The sequence below is a fragment of the Syngnathus acus genome, chromosome 3 (genome assembly GCF_901709675.1).
Source record: "Syngnathus acus chromosome 3, fSynAcu1.2, whole genome shotgun sequence".
NCBI classification, from domain to species: domain Eukaryota; kingdom Metazoa; phylum Chordata; class Actinopteri; order Syngnathiformes; family Syngnathidae; genus Syngnathus; species Syngnathus acus.
In genome coordinates, this window is record NC_051089.1 from 10,768,705 (window position 1) to 10,795,213 (window position 26,509).

Here is a 26,509-nt window from a genome sequence, read left to right on the forward strand (position 1 = left end):
GAACCTCATAAAAGTCTGTCATGTGTCAAAAGGTGGACAAGTCACTACATCGGAATCTTCCAAATAAACAATTGTTAATGTTCTGTTCTTTTTTTTAAACTCACAATTAAACTGTGTTCTGTGAATCAGACCATAATTATTTTCATCCCTCCTGGTGTACAACAAAGAATACATTTCCCCAGTGGTGTAAAAGAAACATGGGGCAAATTACCACATAAAAAATAACCAAAAATAGCCTCGCTGTTTTGCGGAGGAGGCAAATGACATCCGTTGTTGTTTGTCACTAGCTGTTTGTCACTAGTTCTTCAGCTGCATAACTCACTGCAGGCCACGGCATCTTTTTTCTGTTGGGTCTCAGTCCTCCGCAGACATTTGATTGTAGTCAACTCGCTTATGAAAAAGTCCGAGGCCTAATTCGCTAAAAACAGAATGTTTTTATTTTCCCTAAGCAGATTTGCTGTGTGAAAATGTCCCTGTTGCAAATTTTATCTGCTGGAATTGTTCTCTTGTCACTTGACTGTAAATTAAATGCAACTGCATTGTACCACTTTTTCTTTGACTCAATCAATCTCAGCCTGATAAGGAACTGGGACTATATTTGGCCTCGTCCCGACATTATACTCCAGCAAAACAAACACACATTCCTCAGTTCTACATAAGGCACTGAAGATCTTCTTGAAACGTGACATTGTTTGAACAGTCTTTCGTCTAAATGAATCTTTATCTGCCTAATCAAATTTCCGAGAGTCCAGACAGGTGGCAGAGGAATGTTTTGCGTCTAATAATTGAACCAAATCCTAAAAATAATGGTGAAGTGGGACCCCCGTCTGAATGAGATATTTTCAGATTCTTATGGCATGTTTTCATTGCATGAGGAAATATACTAGATTTTGATAAGGGCTTTAGTCAGGAATGAAGTATCCTGGCTGAGGCTTGAACGAAGATTACTTGTCCATTGAGCTTGTTGCATTTTTGGTCGCAGCTGACATTACAGTTATAATGTCTAAATTCATGAATCATAATTTGCTGGATTTGTAAAGGATGTTTGCCAACATTAGAATAAAGACGTAATTTAACTTCCAACATTGTGCAATGGATCACATGCTGTATTCCACTCCTATTTCTGATGTCTTACATTTTTTCTGTTTGTGGGACCCAGCATCCTTAAACTCAAATGTGCCAGTCGGCTGTTCAGAGTACCCCAAAAAAGGAATGTTAAACTAGGATGTAAATTGTGCTACCATGTTCCACTTTATGTGGTTAAAGTCCAAGGCATTGTGTTAAAGCAGTGGTTCCCAAACTTTTGCAGGCTGGCGCCCCCTTTGGCTCCCCAGTGAATTCCTAGCGCCCCCCCCCCCCAAGGCATTTATATAAATAAATAATACATTTATATAAATAAATAAATAATAAATTTATAATATCATTACCATTACGTTGAATTAGTGGGAGCACTGAGTTTGTTCCCATCTAGACGTAATCGGAGACAATGACACCCGATGTGATTTAAGGTTTGTCTTTTATTGCAGGATGCTTGGTCTCCATGTGTTGAAGCAGTTTTGAATGCTTCACTGCCTGGTTAGTTAGCCTGTCGCCACATATTAGCTTTGCGGGCTCGACTGGGGAAACATGTCACGTGACCGGGACGAGTGTCTTGACCTGAATTAATTGACCGTCGATAAAAAAAAAATTCTGTGCGGCTTGGCGGCCCGGTACCAAGTGACCCACGGACCGGTACCGGTCCGCGGCCCGGTGGTTGGGGACCACTGCCCTAACCAGCTCAACACAACACAACACGGCGCGTTCTGGCGAGTCCCCAATTTCATGTTGACTTGAACTCAAGATGATGTTGACCGCCAGAATGCGGTTTTTATTATAAGATAAAATTCTGAACATTACAAGCTTGAAATTACAAACCTGAGCTTTTGCTTTTGTAGTCTATGCTGTCGGATCTGACTGGGCCAGAGCGGCGTGTTGTGTACAAATCGACTGCCGCCCCCCTACCGCCCCCCTACCGCCCCTTTCTTCCTCACCGCCCCCCCAGATCTTTCCACCGCCCCCAGGGGGGCGGTACCGCCCACTTTGGGAACCACTGTGTTAAAGTATTTGATTAAAATGCCTTTGTTTTTTAAATCCCAGGGATCTAAAAGTATTGAGGTTGACGAAGATGAAGATGAAGAGGTGGAAGAAGATTGCTTGATCCAGCCAGCTCAAGTGTTTGCACCAAAAAGTCTCATCCTTGTGTCCAGATTGGATCATCCAGAAATATTCAGGGTATTAAGACACGATGTGATCGATTTATATTCTGTCTTGTTCAGAAAACCTGCATTTTGTATGTCTCCGTATGTGTCGTCCTACCAGGGTTGTTTGGGACTGATCTACACCGTGCACATCGATAGCCTTACATTCCCTTTAGAGGGTTTGGTGGCCAATCTGTTTATATTCCAGGTTCCTCTGGCTGGTGGATCCCAGGTATGTCTTCTTCAAACCAGAGTATTTTTTGTTGATTTTGATTATTTACCGTCGGAAGTGGTCATGGCTTGATGATGACATTTTACAACAGTGACTGGCCGGATTTCCACATTGAGTCACCAAAGTCGAACGTCGAAATAGTGAATGTACCGTTTTTTCCCCCTACTGTCGCAATGTCATCGTCAGAACAAATATCTTACAAAAAAAGGATCCTCCTATCTGAGGCTTGTGCTATTTATTGTGTGTTGTTTAGGAATTTATTCTCACTCAGGATTTGGAACTCATGAACCGTCTTTTAACAATTCTCAGGATTTATGAGTTCAGTTTCTTTTCAAACAGTAGTAAGAGTAAATAAATTGGTGCGTTCTCAACACGTAAGTGTGCCTTTCGGCAAGGGAACAGACACATTAGTCTAATTAGCACATAGTAAAATCTTTCTGGTATGTGAGGAATTGTACGGATGAAAAAAACTTGATTTTCTCAAGACTTTAATTTTCGCTATTGTTGCTACATCTTTAAAAGTCTCCTGCAAACTATGATGGCTGTTGCATCAGCACTCTTATCCATCTGTGTTGCACACATCATGAAGACACATGCATTCACAAGCAAATCGTTAAAATTACATTTTTTCAGGTTGATCGTTGACTTTTGAGTTGTAACTGTGGGCCCATTCAGCACTCGCTAGAACGCTCCGGATTGTCTGTAATTTATTCCAAAAATCTCTGAACGTTACCTTGTCACAGCCTGAACGTGGTGTTCCGCAAATAAAATAAAAAAATACACCGGTGTCTCTGACGTAAGCTAATGATTTGATTTAGTAGATAACTGCGATCTGTTTGACGAATGCTGCCCCTTCTGTGGGTGACACCAGTGACATCGCTATGGACACTACCAGATGAATAAATCCTAAATACATTGAATGCTAAGGACTTGACTTGGCCCCAGTCGCTGCTCTTTTTAATAGATTCATATCAGTCGTGACAAACAAGGGCAGCCGCACAAAGCGAAGCTTCCTTGGCAGAGGAATATTGACGCACAATTGTGTGCTAATGACAACTTCATCCATCGTTGAATAACAAATGCCATCGCTCAGCACTGTGTTGTAACGTTAGTTTTATAATAAAAAAAAAAAAAAACGTCCACCGGTCGCATAAAAACATGATCATTAAAAAAAGTGTGTGCAATGTGCATTGTTGGGATGTCACGCCAAAAGCTTCTCTGCTCACCTTGCTTTCACTTAAATGAAGGAGTGTCACGTTTTCTGCCTTTTTCTCCCTTGTTTTTACTCTACAGAAGCTGTTTAGCCTGGGAGCAGGCGACCGGCAGCTAATCCAAACTCCTCTGAATGACACATTACCTGTCACATGCAAGAGTGTTGCTCTGCTCTTCCAGCAGCTAGGTGCGTTCCCAACACTGACTACCCAGTTAGTGATCCTTTGACACGAAGCCTACATCATGTATGTACATGTCTGCCCTGTCATTAAGTCATAACATCGTCAGGATGGTGTGGCTTTAATAGCGTACCAAAAAATATTTTACACTTTAGATTGCCTGGAATCTTGCACCTTTTATTTGTTCTTAATCTCTTGAAATAATATTGTAAATCATTACTCATAATCCGCATCTTAGTTGATTTAACTCAGCAGCTTAATATCTTTGACATGACGTGGTATAAGTTAAGTCAGTCTTATCAGATTTTGGAGCCCCAATTCTTTTGGCTAAATCACAAGTGCAGACCTTAGAGTCAGGAGACATTTGGATTTATTGAATTGTAAACGTGTCTGAGGCAAGATTAGAAGGGTTTGACCTCCCATTAGTGATTCTGCAATTTGCTCCAAGCTAGAGCAAGCACATGATGAAGATTTGATGGAGATTTGATGACGATTTTGATGTTGGGCTCCATTTGCACAATAGAGCGTAAGCCATTTGTGCGGCCAGTACAGTATGTGCCGAGTTCACTAAGACTTGCGCAGCTTTTAGGATGATTATCCATCACAGAATTACAATTCCACATAGGCCACTAATGTACATGATGTATGCTGTGTTTTTAGACTTAGACCTTACTTTTGAAGTAAACCGACTAGTATCTGTGATCTTGGAGTGAATTAATTACAAAATCTGATTTACGATGGAAAATTGGCATTCGTCTAGCCTCATTTGGGGACAAGAATGTGCTTGTGATCAGATTTTATTTTATTTTGTGAGTGTTTGTGAGGGGCTATTTACGTGATACACTTTACAAGGTCGTGAGGAAGCCATTGTGTTTGTGGCCATTCTCTGTTAAGGAAACAAAAGCATTTTGACAGAAAAGCAAACCACTCCAGTTTTTACACACGTCTGTTTTTATTTATCTGCAAACAATTCTGTTGGTCCTTAACATGGAAATTGTGGGTGTGTTGGGAAGGTGCAAATTCATTGCAGTGTGTTGGTTTATATGTGATGCTCAATCCTGACTAAAATCATCAAGTCAAGTCAAGTCAAGTTTATTTGTATAGCCCTAAATCACAAGCAGTCTCAAAGGGCTTCACTAAAATCATCCAACTTTATTTTTTATTGAAATCAGTATCCCTCCCCCAATGACATCTGCTTCGTTAAGCAAGCTAGATTTGTTAGTCGGACAAACTTTGTAACCAAGCCAAACCAGCAATTTCCTTCTGACTGACTCTGACATGTAAAACCTGCTAATCAAGCAAATGCAGAGTCAAGCACGTAACTCTATCTAGTGTATTTGCAACAGGGATAGACCAACAGTCAAACCCAAAATTTTTCATACCCCAGGGGTAATATGAATAGTTTTGAGGGAACGTGCAATTGGCATGATTCATATATGTTTTAGTTCAGTCTATGTACTGTCATTAATGGATGCCTGGAGGGATTTCATGTAGTAAGATATGACTGAGCAATTTGAGTATGCTAATTCTAAATTTGGTCAAATCCCTCCTAAATTCCGAAAACACAAAGTACAGTCTCTATATCCCTCATCTGCCAGTGCTGCTGTTATAGCAACTAGTGACGTTTTATAACTGTGCCTGAGTCCTTAATCCCTCTTTGATTGGCTGCTCACGCAGTATTTGTTTTTGATCGTTCTCAAAGCGTGTCAAAGTATGACTTGTGTTAATCATTTCTCAGATTCCTCTCCGGTGCTGTCAGTAATTTATTGGCATCTGATCCGCAAAGGGGAGAAACGTAGCATTTCCACTATTTTGTCCGCCCTCCTACCCAAATAAGGATCGCAGAAAAAGACGTACAGACATCTTTCGGTGTGCACAGGTCACTGAAGTCAGAGGAGAGGAATGTGTGTTCAACATGTCACACTGTGGAGGAAGTACAGCCCCTCTGAGCCCCCCCGGGAGTGAGATAAAACTGGCCAACAAGAGTGTTGCTGTTTATTTGTTTGTTGCCTTTGTCTCGGCTGTTATCAGGCGCTGCTGCTGTCTCTTTTTATTTAAGGCTCGGAAATGTGTCACTGTTTTCACAAGATGAGTAAACACCTGGCTCTGACATTAAGCCTCGGCCTCGTCTCTGTAAGGAGAGTTCGTCATATATGTACTGTAGACCATTAGCGTGTGTTTGAAATCTACTCAGAAGGAAGAATTTGCACATCTTCAACATTTGAAATGTTCTCGGGTTCTTGTTTGTCAGTGTTGAGCTGCACCCGGGGTGTCGAACATTCAGCCCCAGCGCCCCCAGTGGACCAGACATGTCTGCTGGTGTTCCTCTCTCTTTTGTCATTCCAATGTGTGATGAATTAAGCTGTCAGATGCTTGATAGGAAACAATAACAGGAACTGTGAACTTAGAATTCTTCCTGATTGTCACACTGGTATTTGAAACGTTATTTATAATTAATGTATGAGAGTTTTTCATTTCCGTTCTTTGACCAGACATTAAGACTGTCTTCACAAGTCAGCTATTTAAAGGCCTTTAAATAGTTGATGCTGCCAGCATAGTGATACTGTATACTTAAGCACTGTATTGTGGTGGTTACTTGGTTATCATTGGAATATATATATTTTTTCTACCAAAGTTAACAGTGTAGCACAGTAATTTAAGATCCCCTTGATAAAGTTGATCGTTAGTATTTGACTCTAGTCCAACCTGTCATCCAATTAAGCTACTAGTCGATGAACCCAAATAACCAGTCTTACACCCATCGCTGGCACCGTGCATATTTGTTGAATTTCATCCAGTTTTTCCTCAGAGGCCATTAATTGGTCCTATTTTCTCAGTTCCTGAAATTGTAAATAACTAGTAGTCGATTACGTTACATAACCAATTTGGAACAACGCGGCCATTACATTCAACATTCCTTCCTCCAAACACCTCGTTAATTGTGCTTTCTTTGTTTTCTTTAATTGTTTCCCTGTTCCAGGAATTCAAAATGTTTTGAGTCTGTTTTGTGCGATTCTGACTGAGCACAAAGTTTTGTTCCACTCCACAAGTTACCAGAGGCTTGGGGAGGCGTGTCGCGCATTGGAAGCTCTTATGTTTCCCCTCAAGTACAGGTCAGTGTGCGCATTGACACTTTGATCATTGTTTTCAGTTTCACAGTCAGCACTATCTAAAGACATTTTAATAATTTTATTATCCTCCTGTTGAAGGGTTGTATTGTGGTTTGTTTATGTTTTTAACAATGTGCCGGGAAATGTGCTTTATGACGCTCAATCATTTAGTTCATTTTTTATTTCCTTTTTCCTGGTTTTGCTTGACATATAATGTGTGTTTATCTATGTGTGTGTATATATTATCTTCATAGTTATCCCTACATCCCTATCCTGCCTTCACGCCTACTGGAGGTGCTGAGCTCGCCGACACCCTTTATCATTGGCGTGCACTCCATGTTTCAGAGTGAAATCCAGGATCTGGTGAGTGCAGAATGAAATCTCCTAATCTAAATAGTTTGTAAAATGTGATGATGCAACGTTTAGCGCACATAAATTCATCTGTCCTTGTAGAGTTTTGATTTAGCTGCCTGTGCCACGTGTTGCTTCTTGCGGACTTCCCGCCAGGTGCAATAAAAGCACCTGATATGTCAGTATTTCATGTGTCACCAGTTGGATGTCATTATCGCGGACCTTGATGGAGGCACAATCAAAATCCCAGAGTGTATCCACTTGTCTCTACTTCCGGAACCTCTGCTCAGCCAAACACAGGCGGCTTTGTCACTGGTAAGCATGTCAATGCTTCTTCGTTCATTTCTTTTTTTTTTTTCCCAGCATCTAACTTTAACTCTGTTTCGACTGTCCAGATTTACTAAGGAAAATGTTGTAAAACTTGGCAGTAAGACACTTAATAAACAGTGTCAAGGGGCAAAAACAAATAAAACATTTGAACTCAACACAAAACATGCCTATCTCGCAATAATATCCCTTTTATGAATGGTATGTTCTGCTGCTGTTTGTGGAAAATCGTGATGTGCAAAGCCTGCCTCTTCTAGGTATTGCATCCTGATCTAGAGATTGCAGACAATGCGTTCCCTCCACCTCGCGCTGCACCCTCCAACCTCAAATTGTTGGTAAGTCAGCATCACTGTCACATGGCCTCCCTTTGCCCATAGTTTGACGTCTTCTTCCCCCATGAGGAGAATGCTTCTGCTTTCAACAAAAGGCCCTTATGCCAAAAAGGCCACACTATTGAGATTCTACATCAACTGACTGTTATCTAAACTTGATGATTAATTGATAATCACAGTGATGTTGCTTCATAGTTTTGAGATGCGTATGTTGTTTGTGTCTGAATGTGTGACAGGACAAAGAGGTGAGGGCTGTCTTTCTCAGGCTGTTTGCACAACTCTTCCAGGGCTACAGGTCCTGCCTGCAGCTCATTCGTATCCATTCTGAAACTGTGATTCACTTTCACAAGGTAAGATAACAAGTACCGATTCCCGTGCAAAACGAAGTTTTCCTGTTAATCACCGATATTTTTAGCCGAAGCTTCCCATAAAGCAAATGTACTTGTAAACATCCAGGAATCAACAGACTATTAGCATGATTGTCCCTTATTGCTTGGTATTTATTTTGTTTGCCGGACGTTGTTTCCATTGTAACTTCAGAGCAGATCATCATGTTATAATCTTGTTCAGTGTGTTTTCCTGAAATCAGCAAGTAATGTTTCCGTCAACCCACAAACAATTGATGTTGCCTCAGTGACATGCGTTCTTAGGTACACACAACCTTGCGGAGATTACTTGAAAGATAGGGCAAATATCCTTTAATTATACTATGACTGTGACAAAAATGTATCACATTGTTCACATATGTGCAATATTGTAACTATTGTAATTCTGACATTGTGCAGACTGCCTTTCTAGGCCAGCGAGGCCTCATTGAGAACGATTTCATCACCAAGGTCTTGGATGGCATGGCCTTCGCTGGGTTTGTCTCTGAGCGTGGGCCGCCTTATCGAGCTTGTGATCTCTTTGATGAGGTTAGCCCACTCAATTTAACATAGAAACCTCCTAAATAGTACGCTCATATAACCCATCCTTGTTTCTACGGGGTTTTTCGGGAGCATTTTGCAGTTTATATTTTACTTTTATTCTGTGTGTTCATAGCTGGTGGCCTTAGACATTGAGAAATTTAGGGAAGAAGATCTCAACGCTCCGAAGCTGCAGAGACGCATCAGGGAACTCTCGGAGCAGCTTTACAGAAATGTGAGACTGACAAATTTATTGTTGTAATGAATATGAAGCATGAATATGTTTAACGTTAAGAGCGTATCACAAGCTTTCCACAATTAATCATTGGCATATACAGTAAAACCCCGCCACTGCTGTACTCGCACACGTTCGTTGGTAGAATTGAGTTGCGTTCAATGACCGCTCATAAAGTACAACATCACAAAATTACACAGGAAAAAAACTAATGCACCAAACGTCAATGACTAGTACTTGAGCACATTGCAGGGAGGGGGTATGTGGAAATCTAATTTCTTAGAAGTATGTGTTATTTTGGTGGCTATTTATCTAAACTGGAAGTATGATGCCTGGTTCATTAAAACCCCGCCTCCGTTATTCTCACGCACGTTCAATGACCGCTCATAAAGTAGATCATTTCATAATTACACAGGAAAAAAACTAATTGAATGCACCAAACAGCAATGACTAGTACTTGAGCACATTGCAGGGCGTATGTGGAAACATTTTATGCTCATGGATCAAATTTAACTTCTATCTCAAGGCGCTTCTGTATGTGATTTTAATTCATTGGTCATCTTAATACTTAATACTCTTGCATTTGTTATCACTAGGAGATTCCGAACCCCCACTTGGCATTCCAGAAAGTGCCTAGGCCATCAGAGGGATCACATCTTCGGGTGCACCAGGTACCCTTCCCCCTGTTGTGTGACGATCAAGTGGAGAAGCTGCTGCAGGAGGGTGTGGCCAAAAGCATCAATGCCCCTCCATCAACACGGCCTGAGAAGAAGTGTGTTGTACCTGCTGGTCCTCCTGTCGGTATGACCACCTGTTACTATCACCATATCACAACTCATCCTTAATGCACTATTAATATGTGGAGTGATTCCTTATCTTTGTTTTTCAGTATCCATTATGGGAAAGACAGGCTCTGTGTTTAACAGTGCTCGCAGGCTTGAGGTAGTGAGGAGTTGCATAGCCTTCATCTTTGAAAACAAGATCCTCGAGACTGAAAAGGTTCAGTGCACAATCATTCAATTTGCTTCACGAGATGTATTAGATCAGGGGTGTCAAACTCATTTTTTTCGCGGGCCGCATTGTAGTCAGCTTCTTTCAGAGGGCCATTATGACTGTAATAAATAAATGTATGAGCACCTCATATTATATACAGTAAAAGCTACAAAACAAACTGACAAATAACTCGTTTTCAAATCAGACGAGTAAAAACTGGTCAAATATTTAAAAAAAAAAAAAGATATTATTAAAAGTGAAGACAATTTGCAATTCTAGTAAGGACACACGAATTTGATGCACAATTTGTCTTCGCGGGCCTGTGCATTAGAGGAAGCCCATGTACTAATACTGGTGGTATGTGTACCGCATTTTGAGAATTACTGTCCTAGATTTTATGTACTTTTTCAGAGTCAGGTAGTTAGTGTTTTGTTGCCTACTTGAGCAACCAATTATTTCACTATTTAGGTAAATTAGTCCATCCTGTGTGTTGGCATCCTAAGCTTTTAACAGACGTGGAGGTTGTCTCACCTTTTCCTTCACGAAGGTTCTGTGTACAACACGGGGTATCAGAGCGTATCAAGATAGAGCACATTTTTGTTCTTACAATGGCCAACAGCCAGTTTGCTTCGTAGCCTACTAACTTCATATATTTGTTTTATAATTAAAGCACTGGTCTTGCTGCTTATTTGAGAATGCATGCCATTTATCCTGTGAACCATCAAGAAGCCTATAAAACCTGCTTTGACATATGGTCGGAATAAACACGGGGCTCTACTCAAGGGAATGTAAATACTACTGTTGCAATCACTGACTATCGTAAAGTTGTAACGTTTCATCCCGCTCATCAAAATAAAATGACAAAAATTCTGTCCAGAGACCACAGATCTATTCATAAAATTAAACACCACAGTAAATGTTTTCTTTTTTTTTTTTGGAGCGTCATTGTTATTCTTATGTTCCTATGTTATGGCTCGTCAAATGTAGTCCATCTTCATTAGTTACAGGCTCACTAAGTTCTTCCCTAACGCTGTCTTCACCCTCTTCACAGACTCTCCCTGCTGCTCTGCGGGCACTCAAAGGCAAAGCCGCTCGCCAGTGTCTGACTGAGGAGCTAAGTCTTCACGTCCAGCAAAATCGGGCCATACTGGACCACCAACAGTTTGACTACATCATTCGGATGATGAATTGTGCCCTGCAGGTAATTCCCCAAATTTGAAAACCATGAAAAAAAAAAAACTGTTTTGTTACGAAAATTTGGTCCCTATCATGTTTCAAAAGAAAATAGTAACCTAAGATTGTCAGCAATCAAGTGCTTAAATCTTTTTCTTCTTTTAGAATAGGCAATTGCAATTTTTGCAACAAAAAGTAAACAGAAATAGAAGCTAATAATCATTCAGCTATTTGACAATGCTGAAGAAATGAAAAACTGCAGCTACCCCACATTTCTTTTCCGACCTCTTACATAAAATCATTTTGAGGTAAAAATAACCACGATTTATGGTCGTGGATCCATCCAGAACGGAAATCAAAACAGGAAAATACTTACATTGTCCTCAGCTTTTAAGCAAAAGCAATGTCAGAGAAGCACAATTGTACATAAGACCTCTACTGTCCACGGTTACCCTTCCTCCTGGTTTTAGCTTTCCTGTATTCTCCACTTGTTTACAACATGTTGTAAGAATGAGCACAGTAATGTTGCTCATTGTTTATCAGACAACTTGTTTGTCTCTTCCTGGTGCCCACGTAGTTGGAACAAGTATCCAAATCAGTAAGCCGTCTGTTTTGCGTAGTCCTGAGAGAATCTGAGGATTCACTCAACAAAAGCAGCCAGGTCTTTATTGCTAGTTCTTCATTTTTTACTGCCTCGAATCTGCTCTTTCTTTCGAGTTTAATCGTCGTAAGCAGTCCCAAGTGTGCAGATTTCATGGAGTGACTTTGGATTCCAGTCATTTTTTCATTACAAAGCCAATAAATCTTGGCAGCTACTCAGGGCATGAATACAATGTTGAAGTTGTCACCATGTGACAAAGCTGTTGGTTGGCACTAGCAGTCTCATTGGCTTGACTGGACCAAATTGAACTGGTCTTAAATTACTGACCAACTGACTTTCACATACTTTACTGACATATAGCTACCAAGTGTACGTGGACAAAGATTCTTGGAGAATCCCACTTTTGGCGTGCCACTAATACTGACACACATTCAGATTTTACTGTCTTTTTTTTTTATTGGATCCAAGCAAATGTTCTGAGCTCAGATTTGATGGATTTCTTAGAGACGAACCGATAAAGTAATATAAATAGAAAATTGGCAGTCGCATTATTAGTTCTTCACACCCATTCTTGCGACACGCTGCCTCATAACAGACTCGCAGTGATATTTCAGTTCCGCGTGCGAGCGAGAGGAACAAAGGGGAGAGAGGGATCAGTGACCTATCCTGTAAAAAATGTTGCATGCTATTGTAGAACGATAGCAAAATGCCTCATTAGGATTTCTGGCGGCCACATGTATGTGACATGTTAATTCACAATGACATCATCATTAAGAGTCCAATCATGACATTGATCATTTAACTGCCTCTCCCTTGGGGTAAATAACAATTTTGTTTTCTGGTTGTAATCACCTTCCGAAAGGTTTTTGAGGATAAGGTGGTGGAGGTGGAGTGTGACACAAAACGTATGCAGCTGTAGTCACAGCGTGGTACTTTTCCCGTATTTTATGTTACAGCCTCATTCCGGAATAGACTATATTCATTTTTTACTCGCAAAATCCTACACACCCCATAATGAAGTGTTTTTGAAAGATAGAAATGTACCGAGATATCCTGGTTGAAAACCTTCTGCAGAGTGGTCAAGACCTCAGACTGTGTTGAAGGTTTACCTTCCAACAGGACAATGACTTCAAGCACACTGCCAAGACAATGAAGGAGTGGCTTGAGGACAACTCTGTGAATGTCCTCAAATGGCCCCGACAGCCCAGATTTGAATCTTTGAATGTCTGGCAAGATCTGAAAATGGCTGTGCATCAAAGAGGAACGGGCAAAGCGAGCCAAGCTAGTGACATCTTAATCAAAACGACTTTAGGCTGTACATAGTATTGATACTTGTGTACAGGTGATGTTTTAATAAATAAATACAAATAATTAAATTTAATAAAATAAAAAAATTGAAGAAGAAAAAACTTCGTGCTGTCAATATGTGGGGTTATATGTAGAATTTTGAGAGAAAAAAATAACTTAGTCCATTTTGAGAAAAGGCGGTAACAGAAAAATCACAGTGAAAACTTTCCGGATGCGCAGTAACTAATTCTGTGAAGCTTTGAGGCAAAGGTTTTACATCCTCATTTCTTTGTAATAAAATTAATTGAGTCATTCGAATAATCGTTAGCCACAGGCCTAGTTATGTGTTTTTCCAAGAAGTAAATTTCCAAAGCCTGTAATGTATTAGAAAAAAATGTTGCGTTCTCAGGAATGTGTTGCCGCCGCCAATAAGATTTTACAATATTTTTTCCTGTTTAAACAAAGGTTATTATTCTTATCGGTGTTTCTGCCATGAATCACACCAAGTAACAAGCCCCACTGACGCATTTGAGCTAATTGCCCATCTCGTTGTGTGCACGCACGCACGCACGCCGGTCAGTGCTCCTGCTCCCTGCAGTACACAAGCCATGTGGGGGGAATCAGGCCTGCTGTGGATGTATCCTGGCATCTCAACCATTTCCTGTCAGATAGGATTATTAGTCCTCTGTGCTCTGCTCTCTCATAGCCCAGGGCCTCATCTTAGTTAAAAAACACACTCTGAATTGCAGTTTACTAGGAGAGGGGATTACGTCGGGAGGTTCAAGTGGCCACGGTGCCGCCGAAGCCATATGTCCCACATGATGGTGAGTTTGATGTGCTGAGGTGAGAAGTGGGCAAGACAGAGCACATGTTCCACACAGATGTTGTTTGGAGAAAATTGATCTCAGCGTTGTCTTGGTGCTGACATACTGCACCTCTTTGGTGAGCCTGAAGGCCACTATAAGGTTCAAACAGTTTCAGTGTAGGACTTCATTACTTTTGACATTACTTAGCACATAAATTTGTTTCTTGCTGAGGAAACATGGCCTCTGTGTGCCTCAGTAACATTGATGGGCTGTTTAACGTAGCAATGGTCGATAGGAATTGAAACCGGGTAGCCTTTCCATTTTCAACTCATTCCTTTAGATGTCTAGTGCGGCCAGGTAAACATCTGCTGAAATCAGGTTTCAGGACTCTCAATACACCACAGAGGTCAACTATGTGACCTTCTCTTCCTTTTGCTCAACCTTACTGCAATGAACCAAAGTATGCTTATGTGCGTAAAAGTGCCATTTACGTGTGCATTCCAAATGCATCACCGGCAGATTTCCTGGATAGTTTTTCAGGAAGTTTTCCTTTTGTTCACTTCCTACATCATTTCTGTCACATACTTGAGTTTTGGGCTCACCGTAACGTGTACGTGTCTGATGCCGAATAGCTACGTTAGTCATCGTAGCCGTTAAGAATTTCCGCACCTTCAAGGGGGAGGAAAAGACTGATGAGAAACACAGTAAATAATGGGAGGAAAAGAAGACAGCGGGGTGTCGTAGTGGCCAGAAATGTGAGGCGACACATCAGAACAAGTTATTTTCTATCCATTTTTGAGTTCCAGAATTAAAATTGCAAGTACTCCCAACCCTGCATGTGGAGCTTGCTCATTTTCTCCATGCCATTGGAAAATCATTTTGCATTTATTTTCAGGCCCTCTTTAGAGCGTTGTGCTTATCTCCTTGTGAGTTTATCTCGAAATAATATGTGGTGTCGCCACTCATCCAGTCTGTTTAGAGATTATAGGTGATAATGAAGTTGACTTAACCTTGTACGTATCATTTGTATATATGTACGTTAGAAGGAAAAAATACTTTTTACAGTACTTATGATTTCCAAACATTGTGGAATTTGGTCTTCTATTCGTCAATAGTAGACAACCATTTTATGTGCAGCTGGTTTATAAATCTTAGAAGACATTACAACCTCCCAACAACCTCCTTGTCTCGTGGCGATTTCATCATCTGAAAAATTCTGTTGCAATATACTATATACACTACCGTTCAAAAGTTTGGGGTCACTTAGGAATGTCGTCATTTTTTTAAATAAAATTGAATTTTTTTTCAATGAGGATAACATTGAACTAGGTTTAAACTGGTTTTTAATGCAATATCTACATAGGTGTATAAAGGCCCATTTTCAGCAACTATCCCGCCAGTGTTCTAATGGTCCATTGTGTTTGCTAATTGTGTTAGTTTTCATGGAAAACACAAAATTGTCTGGGTGACCCCAAACTTTTGAAAGTTATTGTGTTATATCCCTCATCACTTATGCATTTCTCATCATGAACTTCCGTCACCCGCAGCATTGTTCACGGTTGGTAAGCAATGCTCTGGTGCCACTGCAAGGTGGAACTTTTTATCGCAGCCCAAATGGCAGAAAAGACAAACACAAGTGACAAGCAAAATAAAACAGAAACTGTGTTTGCTTTCATGTGTAGCTGCGGCACTTGTGTTTTGCATTTTCGCTCCTCTGTACATTCTTGGATTTTTTTTCTCACTCTTTTTCTCTTGAGCAATGGTGGCAACAGGGGGGCTCCATTACAGACCACAATCAGCGAATTCGGCATTCTTTACCTTATGTTGTGAACTATTGATATCTCAACGTGTGACTGTATGCGCACATTCTTTTTCATGATTTTGAAGTGAATCAGATTACTAAAGATATGCTTTTCTGTATGAAACAAGTCCAATTGAGGGTTATGAGGTATGCCACCAGGTCAAAATCAGTGCTGCTGTTTGCGCATGGTATTACTTTTGTTTCCTCTGGCTATATTCTCCTTAAGTCCAGTTGGTTAGCTTAGCACCAATAAGTACCAATTTCCTGTGAATTAAGTACTTTTGGAGTCCGACTTGCATCCTTTCTCCTGTTCTCATCAGTTTTTTTGAGCCGCTTAGGCTCCTGCTTGATGATTCTTAATGTACTTCCCATACTAGTTCTTTTAAAATGCTGATTTAGAAAAAAAACTCAAAATATAGTTGAGCCTAAAATTATCTATTCCCTTTAATTTGTGAATGAGTTTTAATGGGTTTCTTTGTGGAATGGTTATCTTGGGACTTAACGCCAAAATCTCTAGAAGAAGCAATCCACTTTTATGACAAAAGGTTCCATGTAAAAAATTTACATGTATTTGTTTTTATTTCTATAGTGTATTAGAATTACTGTAAGAGTGAACTGATTGTTAATATCCCGATATATGAGGAATGAGTCCAAATTCAGAGGTATGATTATACTGTAGATAATAAAAACATTGGTGTTAACACACATTCTATTCATTGAATAGTGTATGTGTCAATACGAATTCATAAATTTGGCCAGGATAGAAAATCTCTTGTTAATTATTTTCAGTTGGCTCCTTTATTTCAACAGTTTGTTAATTTCCAATGCTTCTCATTAAAGGCCAATTAAAAAGATCATAAAACCTACTGAGTTTCCAAGACAGATGGACAAGCTGCACAGGGAGATGACAAAAGAAAAACTGCTGACAGGTGTAACAGTTATATGTCACTGAGGAGATCTTTCCAAGCATTTCTTGATTCAAAAGCAGGAAAGAAAAAGGATTGGTTCTGTGTCTCGGCATGACCAGATGGGGTTGAAAAATTGGACGATTTTATGCAACATGTGAATGTTTGTGATAAGCCTTAGTGTGATCTGGTCAAAATTGCAAGAGACAAAAATATGTTGCAAATAAATTCAAGACTTGCTTAAACAAGTGTGTTCGAGTACAGATTATATAAGGATATTGGAAGCATGTGTCTGTCTCGACTATGGAACATGGTGAAGTGAACGGTTTTGGCAGTTTTTTTTTTTTTTGGCTTGGCACTGACATTTAACAGGACATGACTGTCTTTATGTAAAAAGTAATTGGACGGCTTACCCCTTTGTGTTCATCTCATCGATCATTCCCATGTGTTACATGCATGCTTGATGTCCATTTAGACGGAACGTTTCTTAAGATATAGCTGAGGAACGCCTACCGGCAAGAACGCAATGTCTCATTTACCCAAACAGGCATACGTCCCCCTTAGTGGTCCTGGTGTGTGTTGGGAGCTGCAACAGAAATGCGTAACCTGTGACCTGCTGCGTCTTGCCCCACTCTCACTTGTCTCCTGTTGTTTGACCCACAGGACTGTTCCAGCTCAGAGGAGTACACTGTGGCTGCCGCACTGCTGCCACTGTCAACAGCTTTTTACAGAGTAAGTAGGTTCATTCAACACAGATGTGTGTTCTGCGTAAGGCTTCTGTTTCACGGATAATGCATACAAAGTGCTAGGGAGGCCTGTTGCGCTAAAACCACTTCCAGCCCTTTACATGATATAGTGTTTGAACCTTTTAGACACACAACAATATTTCATTGTCACCATAGTATTAGAGATAAAGATAAATAGCACTCTTAAGAATTGTAACTGCATTGTGATTAATTCAATGTGTGGCTTCTTCTGGTGTGAAGGATAAAGTATACATACTATATCTAAGTGGACTTCATTGTTGCAGCGTTTATTTTGAAATATCAGCTGCTTAGATGGTTATAGCGCTGCACTGCAGTTTACATTATCCCATCTATGGCCATTTGCACAACGTGTATGTCTCTCTGTTCAGTTGGGTGGTAAACTCCAACTGAGAGTAGCCAAGGCCTCTTTTTTGAAGAATTCTTTACTATCTCCCAAAACACTACACTCGTGGTGAAGTTTGCTGCCTCCATCTACTGTAGTGCTCATATCTCCAATTTTTCCTCCCAAGTTAAAGCACAGAATTAGCAGGTTATAGTGCCCGTTTTCTATCCGCTGTGAGAACTGCTGCTTTCTGGTCCTTCGACATCTTCCTCATACAGTAAATCAGCAACATTTCTTTAACTTCACAAGCATTCAATTCTGAAGCTTTTGACTCAGGCTCATTTCTGGACTTTGACTGGACCCTTAAAGCATACTTGTCCCCCAAGCCATTCTCTTTTAATTTTGTTTGAATCTGAAAGACACACAAGAAGTGGTTGACTAAATGACGCATTCCTGGGTGGCAGCAAAATGCGGTGCAGTGCATTATGGCCAGGCACGTTCACCGATAATATTGAATGACAAACCTTTAATTTGAAAAAAAGAATGTACTTTTGTCACAATATATTTGTTAATGACTCACTGTCTCCTCAACTTTACTTGGATGTGTTCACAATGTACATTGACCTGGTTGCAAAAGAATTTTGCTTTGCGTTTCTGTCTCACTGCAGTCGCCTCCTACCACATAATTGTCACTACTAGAGACCGTTCAGTGTTTGCTTTGTTTCCATATGTTGACGCTTAACAGATGATCTTATTGACCCACATTCTCCGTTCATTCCTTAAACGCCTCTGCTTTCCCCCCAGACTCATCTAACATACTGTATGTTGCACACGCTTGTTAATATTTGCAACAGAAGTAAGGACGAACCAATGTCCCAAATCTGCCGTTGTATTTTGCATGCATGGTACCAGTTGGTAAAGTTCATCTAGGTTTCATACAACCGCAGTGGCCTTTTGTTAGCTGCATTGTTGAGCTGCACAGTTCCTCTGACCTTTGTTATCTGAATATGAGTGTTTATCGGGAGATGGATGGGGATCACTGACGTCTGAATTTTTTTCTTTTGCATAATATTCAATCTATTTGAATGTGCCACAGTACAAGTCTTTATCCTAATAGTGGGATAAAAGAAATTTGGTGACCTACACACTCTGCTGTTAGATGGGGCAGTGGGCTGGCCATTTTCCTGTCATGAGGAAAGTGATGTACTTGTTGACTCTTGTGTAACTCCAAAAATGTTCAACTTCTGGTTTATTTAATCTGTTTGCCTTATTTTGGAACATTTACGTTACTTGTACATTGTGTCATTACTATTTCGCAGATATGTTCTGTCGATGGCTTTGTTTATGATTCTGACTTTCTGCATCGTGTTTCTATGAGGTTTTTTTTTTGTACACTGCAGGAGATTGATTGTGTGCAAGGTAATTATGCATTCCGACAAAAGAAAAGAAAAATACTTTAACTTTTGCTCCAGTTTGGGAGCAATTTGTTTAAAATACTTTTCTGCCTCCAGGCTAGCAACATATTCGTTTTGACTCAACATTTTCAGTGATGTCCAGTCAGGCTACTTACTGCTTGAACATCACGACAAGATCCCAGATCCTGATAGCCCCTTTACCTCTTACCCACACACAATGTGTCCCTCCTTAGCTTTTTTTTGGTGTTTTTATGGGGCTTGTTTTCACCTCTTTCTCAAACTTACATTCCACCCTTCACGAGTCGAGCGTCTCAGCCAAATGGGTCTGATAATACTATCCTCCTCCTTTTCACTTGGATTTCCTTATTTCCTTTCCTCCTCCCTCTCTATTATTCTCCCTTTCGCCATCTCGTTCTTTACCATCTGTCTTGTGAGCGGCTCGCTGTATTAAGAAGAATTGACCTAGGTCGAAATGACCTGCACATATCTGAAGAGTCAGAAAAACACAGCCAAGCTGAGTGTAGACTACAAACACCCCCGCGCACAAACATGCTCACACATCTGCATTTAGACACAGCATATAGCAGAGAGGTGTTACAGAGCTTTTGAAAGCTGTTCACCTGTTTGTTTGAAATACTGTTTCTTCCATCCTTATCGCTTGAATTCAGCTTGTCTGTGTAGAGTCTAGACTATGACGCATTTCTCAGCTGTGGTTCCCTCAAATTATTTTTGACCTCACAATTTGAGCTCTCTTTTTTGGAAAGAACTTCCTAATGATATATTGTATTAGTTAGACTGATGACAGGATATCTTTGTTGCCATCAGTGTTGCGTAATGGAAAACAAGTCACATTACTCATAGTGTATTTATTTAAGGCGATATAAATTACTATATGAAAGAACAGTGGGTGCCGGTGTATTCCTGTAAGGGACAAAATATTCCAGAGACGGAAAAAGTTCTATGAGCTCAACATTTTGAACTCCTCCTGACACTGTCTCCTGTCTTGCTTGCTTTCCTGTTTGTAAGGTATTGATGTTGTTGTGTGTGCGTGTGGGGGTGACCTTGACCCAGTAATTTGCCTGTTTGGACACGCTTTCACATTGTAGCACTAGAAAATGAGTCCCAACTTTTGACTGACATTATAAATCACAGGTGATTTTACACCTTCTTTCAAAAAAAATCACAAAAGTTCTCACCTTTGTGTATGATTCCCAAAGAACATTTCCTCTGTTTTGTAATGTAACACAAGAGAAGTGGGTGTGGGGGGGGTTTTCTCGTAAGAGGCTCGTGATGTTTGTGGTCATCTGCTGAATTTTGGTCATAATTTTGTTCGTAGCTTAATTACAATATTAGTGTTATTAATGAATTGAAAGAACTTGGCTCCAGGACAGGCCATGTGAGGAACATTATGTCAGGCAGTCCATCTCGTGGCTTTGGGCTTATCATCGAGGGATTAAAGCTGTTTGTGCTGGTTCTAATTATAGCAACCATCTCCAATTCTCATACTTGAGGATAAACAATAAAGTGCCGATTAAAAACTGCTTAGTGTCAATTCTTGGTGGGGGGGGAATCAAAAGCTGGTCTAAAAACAGCGCTGGGCCTTCCAATATGTTCTTCACTCAGTATGAAGATAAAGTGCGATATTTTATTTACACTTTGTCATAGCTTACATTGGAGTGTTCCAAAGTACCATATTTTCCAGACTATAAGCCGCTATTTTTGTGGTTTATCTATGGATTTTTCATTATTTTTATGATATTGTATGATTTGTGCATATAGAGGCTTTGCAGTCACGTGGTTTTATCACGTGATTTTGTGTTATGCCGCCATCTTGGCGGTCAACTAGTCAGCTCGTTCCTACGTGTTTGTATGGATTGTCTGATTTCTGCGCTACGTTTTCACCGATTTCTTCCGAATTATGGCTGATTTGCTATCCAACGAAGTTAGGCATTTGGATGAAGACTCCAAGAATCGTCACAGAGAGAAGTTGAACCTTGTTGGCACAACGGATCCGTACCTTTTACCGAGAAGCATGCTAAAATCGCCCGAGCATTTTGCAACAGCCGACCTGCCTGAACGCTCATATCCAGATATTTATAATTACCTCGTCGATTTGTTTTGTAATGGCATTTCATAACTTGACATATTAAAAAACTGAATAGAGTGAAATCATTCAGATACTGTACCTGTCTGTTCAAGTTGCTACCATTTTTATTATTTGTTTATTTTTGCATGATGCCACATCTGATTGGCTTGAAAACTTAACCAATAAATATAATTCAATATTTACATTGATAACGTTTTCAAGCATCATGAAAAAATAAACACAAAATAAAAACGGGGGGGTGAACTGAAGAAATCATCCCATTCCCTGCCTTGCTGCTCTTGCTGCCTTTCTAAAAATGCACCCAGCATTTTCAACAATCATATTTGTATCATCCCATATTGTATTATTTCACATTTTGTGAAACAAATCAGGGGTGAATAGTTTGTTTACATACCTGATATGAAGTCCTCATTGCATATCCTTGTGTAAATCGTAGGTTTCCATCGTTCACGACGAATATCCGCGATCCATTTATCACGTTTTTTCATGTTCGCCGGAAATCTATAGAAGCTAAGATTTGGTTTATCGCCTCGTCTATTGCTACATCCAACAGCACAGCAGGTATCCGGCATTTTTAAGCTCAAATAGCAGCAGATATAACAAGAAAGCGTGTGTGAGTCGTTGACCGGCACTGAAAAGTTGACCGCCATGATGGCCGCCAAGCTAATGTGGGTAGCTTGATGACGTCAGCTGCAAAGCCTCTATTCTCTTGTATAAGGAAATTAAACATTAGCACACCTGCAGTTTATAATCCAGTGCGGTTTATATATAAACAAAATGGGATTTTTCCTGAATTTTAGCTGGTGCGGCTTATATTCGGTTGCGCCTTATAGTCCAGAAATTCCGGTCGTAAGCAGATGCCGAGCATTTCACATTCCCTTCCTGGATTGTTTTTGCACGTGCCTACTCTTCACCCCCCTCTAGTTAAACGTCAAAACAAAACATTTACTGTTTGAAAATACTCAGAACAAAAATCAAGATGTCACTGCTTTAAATGACCTTTTAGCTTCACAGATTACAATTTGGAAACTGGATTGCTTTCCCTTGAAGTCCGGGCTAGTTTGACTCTTGTTTTTGTGCAAAGTGGAAAAACAAGTGCAGCTGTCAGTGTCATCACATTGAACATAAATTAGATACGAGGATGACTCTCATCATCCGTTCATTTTCTGGTTTCAGGCTGTAAAATTTGATGCAATCCCAAAAGGCTACTTGAGTTTCCGCATTGCACAACACACATTTTACTTCACTAATTTGTGCGAGAATAAAAAATAATTGTTCAGTGGTTATCAAAAATATGTGACTTTACTGAATGTGTTTGTAGTGGCTGAGTGTGCATGACAAGAAGTTTCCATTATTTATCTTTTTCTGTTTCATATCACTTCACTTCATATGCCACTGTAAACATCATTTTTCCTTAACGCCAGAATAAAACAAAACAAATATACAGATTGTTTTTTTTTTGTCTTTCAGAAACTGGTTGCTGGGGTGAACCAATTTGCCTATACCTGCATCCAGGACCACTCCATCTGGACCAGCCAGCAGTTTTGGGAGGCCACTTTCTACAGCGAAGTCCAGAGCCAGATCCGAGCCTTGTATCTCAACAGCCCAGAGGAGAAGTGGGGCTTCCTTGCCAGACTAAAGGTAAAAGGATAGAATAGGATTAAGTATAATTGCATTTAAAAAATGAATATCTGGTTATATTCACAGCCAATTGAGACCTGGCCTTTAATTGATATCCGCTGAGCAGTTCTGTGTTGCCTGCAATCTTTTTAAAACCTGTTAAGTCAGAGTTTTTTGTGAACTTTCAGTGGCTCTCAATCCGCTCCAACATTTCCTCTCCTACCGCCATCTCTTTCCAGGATGTGGGCATAGCGCCTGCAAAAGGCGAGGAGCAGACAGCAATGGACCTAGCTGCCGAGCAGCTGCGCTTGTGGCCAAGCCTGAATAAAGAGAAGCAGCAGGAGCTGGTGAAGAACGAGGAGAGTACCATTTTCAGTCAGGCCATCCATTACGCCAGCCTCATGGTATATCTGCTAGTTCCTTTGGATACCAGCAAGAACAAACTGCTTCGCAACACGCCCGCAGCTGACTGGGAGAGCGGCAGCAACAGCATCGTCACCAACAGGTCAGCGGGGAAAGGAAAGGGGCTTCACTTTCTTAAGGCAGGGCATTTTTTTTTATTGCATTACTCTTGAAAAGGAAAGTAAGATTGTACCTGCTTATATGATGCAACATTTTCCTATTTCAAAAACCAGCAGCACGCATTACATGGGGTGGCGGAATCTCCTCGATTAAATGATGAGTAATGATGATCAATAATCATTTTGTCTTCATTTTCATTTATGAAATTGACGCAACATATGGCCACATACAGAATTATCCTAAAAATATGGACCAATTTAACTGGCCGCTATATAAGGTACATTTTATTATCAATAAGGTTTCATGATTTGGGGGTGTTCACGTGTTGACAAAGATTAGTAATTACTGTATGTATGCATAACTTACTTACATAACTTAAAGTTATGTGGGTGGTTGTCGCTCGCATGTTGCTTGCCATGTTGCTAAACGGAATGAAATAGGTCTCCTATGTTTGTTTCGCATCCAGCCCTAGATGCATTCAGGATGTTGTTACTGCACAAAATAGTGAGTCTTTCAACCCTTTGGGTGTCATTAATGGGCCCACTCAACTGAACCCAAACAAAATAGCAGTGATTTCTCTCGCTGAGCACTGTGAAATAAATTACTTCAAAATGGCTAGCTTGTTGCCAAAATCCCTCAGATGAACACAGTGTTCTAATTTTGTTTGCGGTATATAACAAAATTTTGGAGTTGTATTCTCAAAACATCTTCAAAATTCAAAACGTAACTTTATTCTTTGTATGTAATTATTTGAGACAACATTTGTGTAGTCATTTTCTTTCATTGTTGTTTTTTTTCTATTGTAGTCTCTGACGTTTTTAGAGGAGATATTTCAATCCCGCCACTCACTAGTCAGGATTGCAGAAAGCTGATTTCTTGATATGAAACATTCTCTATGGCTCATATATTAATCCTCGTTGCCTTTGCACATTGCCTGTGCCTTGCTCACTGTTTTCTGACCACTTCTGTCAGCACACAGCTCTCACATCTCCCAATGGGCGCAGCAGCTTGACCCGTTACACGTTCTTGCTTTTCACCATGCCATTTATCATTCATAGCATCGCCGGCAGCGTTGCTGAGAGCTTCGACACAGAAAGCGGTTTTGAGGATTCGGAGAATAGCGACGTGGCCAACTCGGTGGTCAGGTTTGTGGCTCGCTTCATTGACAAGGTGTGCACCGAGAGCGGAGTAACCCAGGAACACATCAAGAACCTCCACAGCATGATCCCTGGTACGTCACAGACACTGTTCATTCACGTAGATGCTGTCCTAATTCACTCAGCTTTGTGCAGAGTAACTCCTGCTGGTGTTTATTCTCAGCAAGGCCGGCCTCTGATCTGATTAACTCCTGACACGTTAAATGGCCTTAAAACCTCCTAATACACACACTGTTTGTGCAAATGTGTGCATGCACATGTGTGTCTTTGTACGGGCTGAGTTTGCATGTGGACACCAGGTAACCTCATCTTGCGACCTACAGGCATCGTCGCCATGCAGATGGAGGCTCTGGAAGCAGTTCACAGGGAGAGCAGGAGATTACCGCCCATTCAGAAGGTGCGTGATGCTCTACATGGTGACATGCTTGGAACATCAGTATTGAAATGTCCATATGAATCACTCTTCCCAAGACTGTCCACAAAAAAGTTCACTGTTATCCATATATGGACACAATTAAGGCAAAACAACAAAAGTGACATTTTATACAGATTTTATAAATATTCATGCTCACATTCACATTGTGACATTGGAAGTGATCTAATTTTCTTGGCGAGTGGTTTCAAACTTTGTGTTTGTTTCAGAACCACTTTTGCCGAATGAGAGAAACAACAACAAAAGAAAGTCGAAACTTAAATTGATAATATATGGCCTTTTTTATCGACCGCCACAGTTTGTATTCTCTTCCCTGCTTATGTGTAGCAAGTGGAAGATTTCCAATGTTTTCAAGTGCACTTTTAAATATTTTACTTGGTATTTTGAACCCTGCTGTGTTTTTATTGTGTCTGCCAACACTTGGTAATCCTTGTTACACGCACTCATACACACAGACAAACAGCATCCCAGTACTGCCTTGAGACCAACCTGGAAGTTGTGGTGAGCTGTCTGATGAACTTTGTGGCTCATTCCAAGCTGGATTGCAAGCTGCAAGACGCATGCCAAATACTAAAAAGTGTCTAAACAACAGTGGCACCGGCCTCATGACGAGTCAGATTAGTATTGGTAATAGCACCACTTGTTCCTGGAAGGAATAACGGGAAAACATTAAAGATGCAATCCAATACTTCTTTTAAACTTTTGACCTGGGTCAAATCAGATTATTGAACCAATGTTTATCTCTTCTTTTGCAAGATTCCGAGTTATTAGTTAAACCTGGACCATTCTGAAAGGGTCCCCGTTAACTTGCTGAGAGCGATTGAAGTTGGCTTTAATTATTATGGTTAAAATTCCCCCAGAATATTTAGCATAATATCATAGTTTTTTTCAGGTAGCAAAAAAAACAAACAGCTGAGGTCAAACGGACAACAGCGTTATGAGACTGGTTCCACGGCTGCTGTGATCCCAGTGCGAGCTGCGTATATTGTCAATGTGACATGCTTGCATGTAATTCATGACCTACCAAGGACTTCATATGCTTCAGTGTTGGTGATTTTGATTGAGGCCGTACCCTTTTTGATTGCTAAGGTGTTGCAGCCCTATGTGGATTAGCCTCAATTTAACTGGAGTGCAAAATTTGGTAAATATCTGAAGCTGACTTGTTGAAGAAGTCGCTTATTTTGTCGGTTCCTAATCAAATTAATCATGGCCCATTTTAATGAGTGACATTTCTTATTTCATTTCATTGAATCCATTTTCTCATATTGATGAATTCTATTCCAATGTGGTATTTACCATCAGTGCGACTTATTGCTTCAAAAATAAGATGTATGCGTGCCTGTTTTTGAAAGTGGCATGCATGTGGAGCTCGAATGTCTATCCAAGCGCTGTGATTTGAAAAATGTTTTAATCATCTCATACCGATATGCGTCGAGAGTTGGACTCCCAGAATACAAAATGAAAAATTTCACATTTTGCG

At 40.3% G+C, this 26,509-nt stretch overlaps 1 protein-coding gene across 2 annotated transcripts in view; it reads left to right on the forward strand.

Annotated features, from left to right (window-relative positions):
* Positions 1-26,509, forward strand: part of sbf2 (SET binding factor 2) — a 61,283-nt gene that overhangs the window by 21,211 nt on the left and 13,563 nt on the right. For both annotated transcript variants that reach the window (XM_037246873.1, XM_037246874.1), the window contains exons 4-21: positions 2,137-2,271; positions 2,359-2,469; positions 3,763-3,868; positions 6,841-6,973; positions 7,225-7,333; positions 7,523-7,636; positions 7,906-7,983; positions 8,217-8,330; positions 8,766-8,894; positions 9,022-9,120; positions 9,717-9,921; positions 10,010-10,119; positions 11,165-11,314; positions 17,350-17,418; positions 22,768-22,938; positions 23,157-23,422; positions 24,498-24,670; positions 24,920-24,993. In XM_037246873.1, the coding sequence (XP_037102768.1) occupies positions 2,137-2,271; positions 2,359-2,469; positions 3,763-3,868; positions 6,841-6,973; positions 7,225-7,333; positions 7,523-7,636; positions 7,906-7,983; positions 8,217-8,330; positions 8,766-8,894; positions 9,022-9,120; positions 9,717-9,921; positions 10,010-10,119; positions 11,165-11,314; positions 17,350-17,418; positions 22,768-22,938; positions 23,157-23,422; positions 24,498-24,670; positions 24,920-24,993 (2,346 nt within the window). The remainder of the gene's footprint in view (positions 1-2,136; positions 2,272-2,358; positions 2,470-3,762; positions 3,869-6,840; positions 6,974-7,224; positions 7,334-7,522; positions 7,637-7,905; positions 7,984-8,216; positions 8,331-8,765; positions 8,895-9,021; positions 9,121-9,716; positions 9,922-10,009; positions 10,120-11,164; positions 11,315-17,349; positions 17,419-22,767; positions 22,939-23,156; positions 23,423-24,497; positions 24,671-24,919; positions 24,994-26,509) is intronic.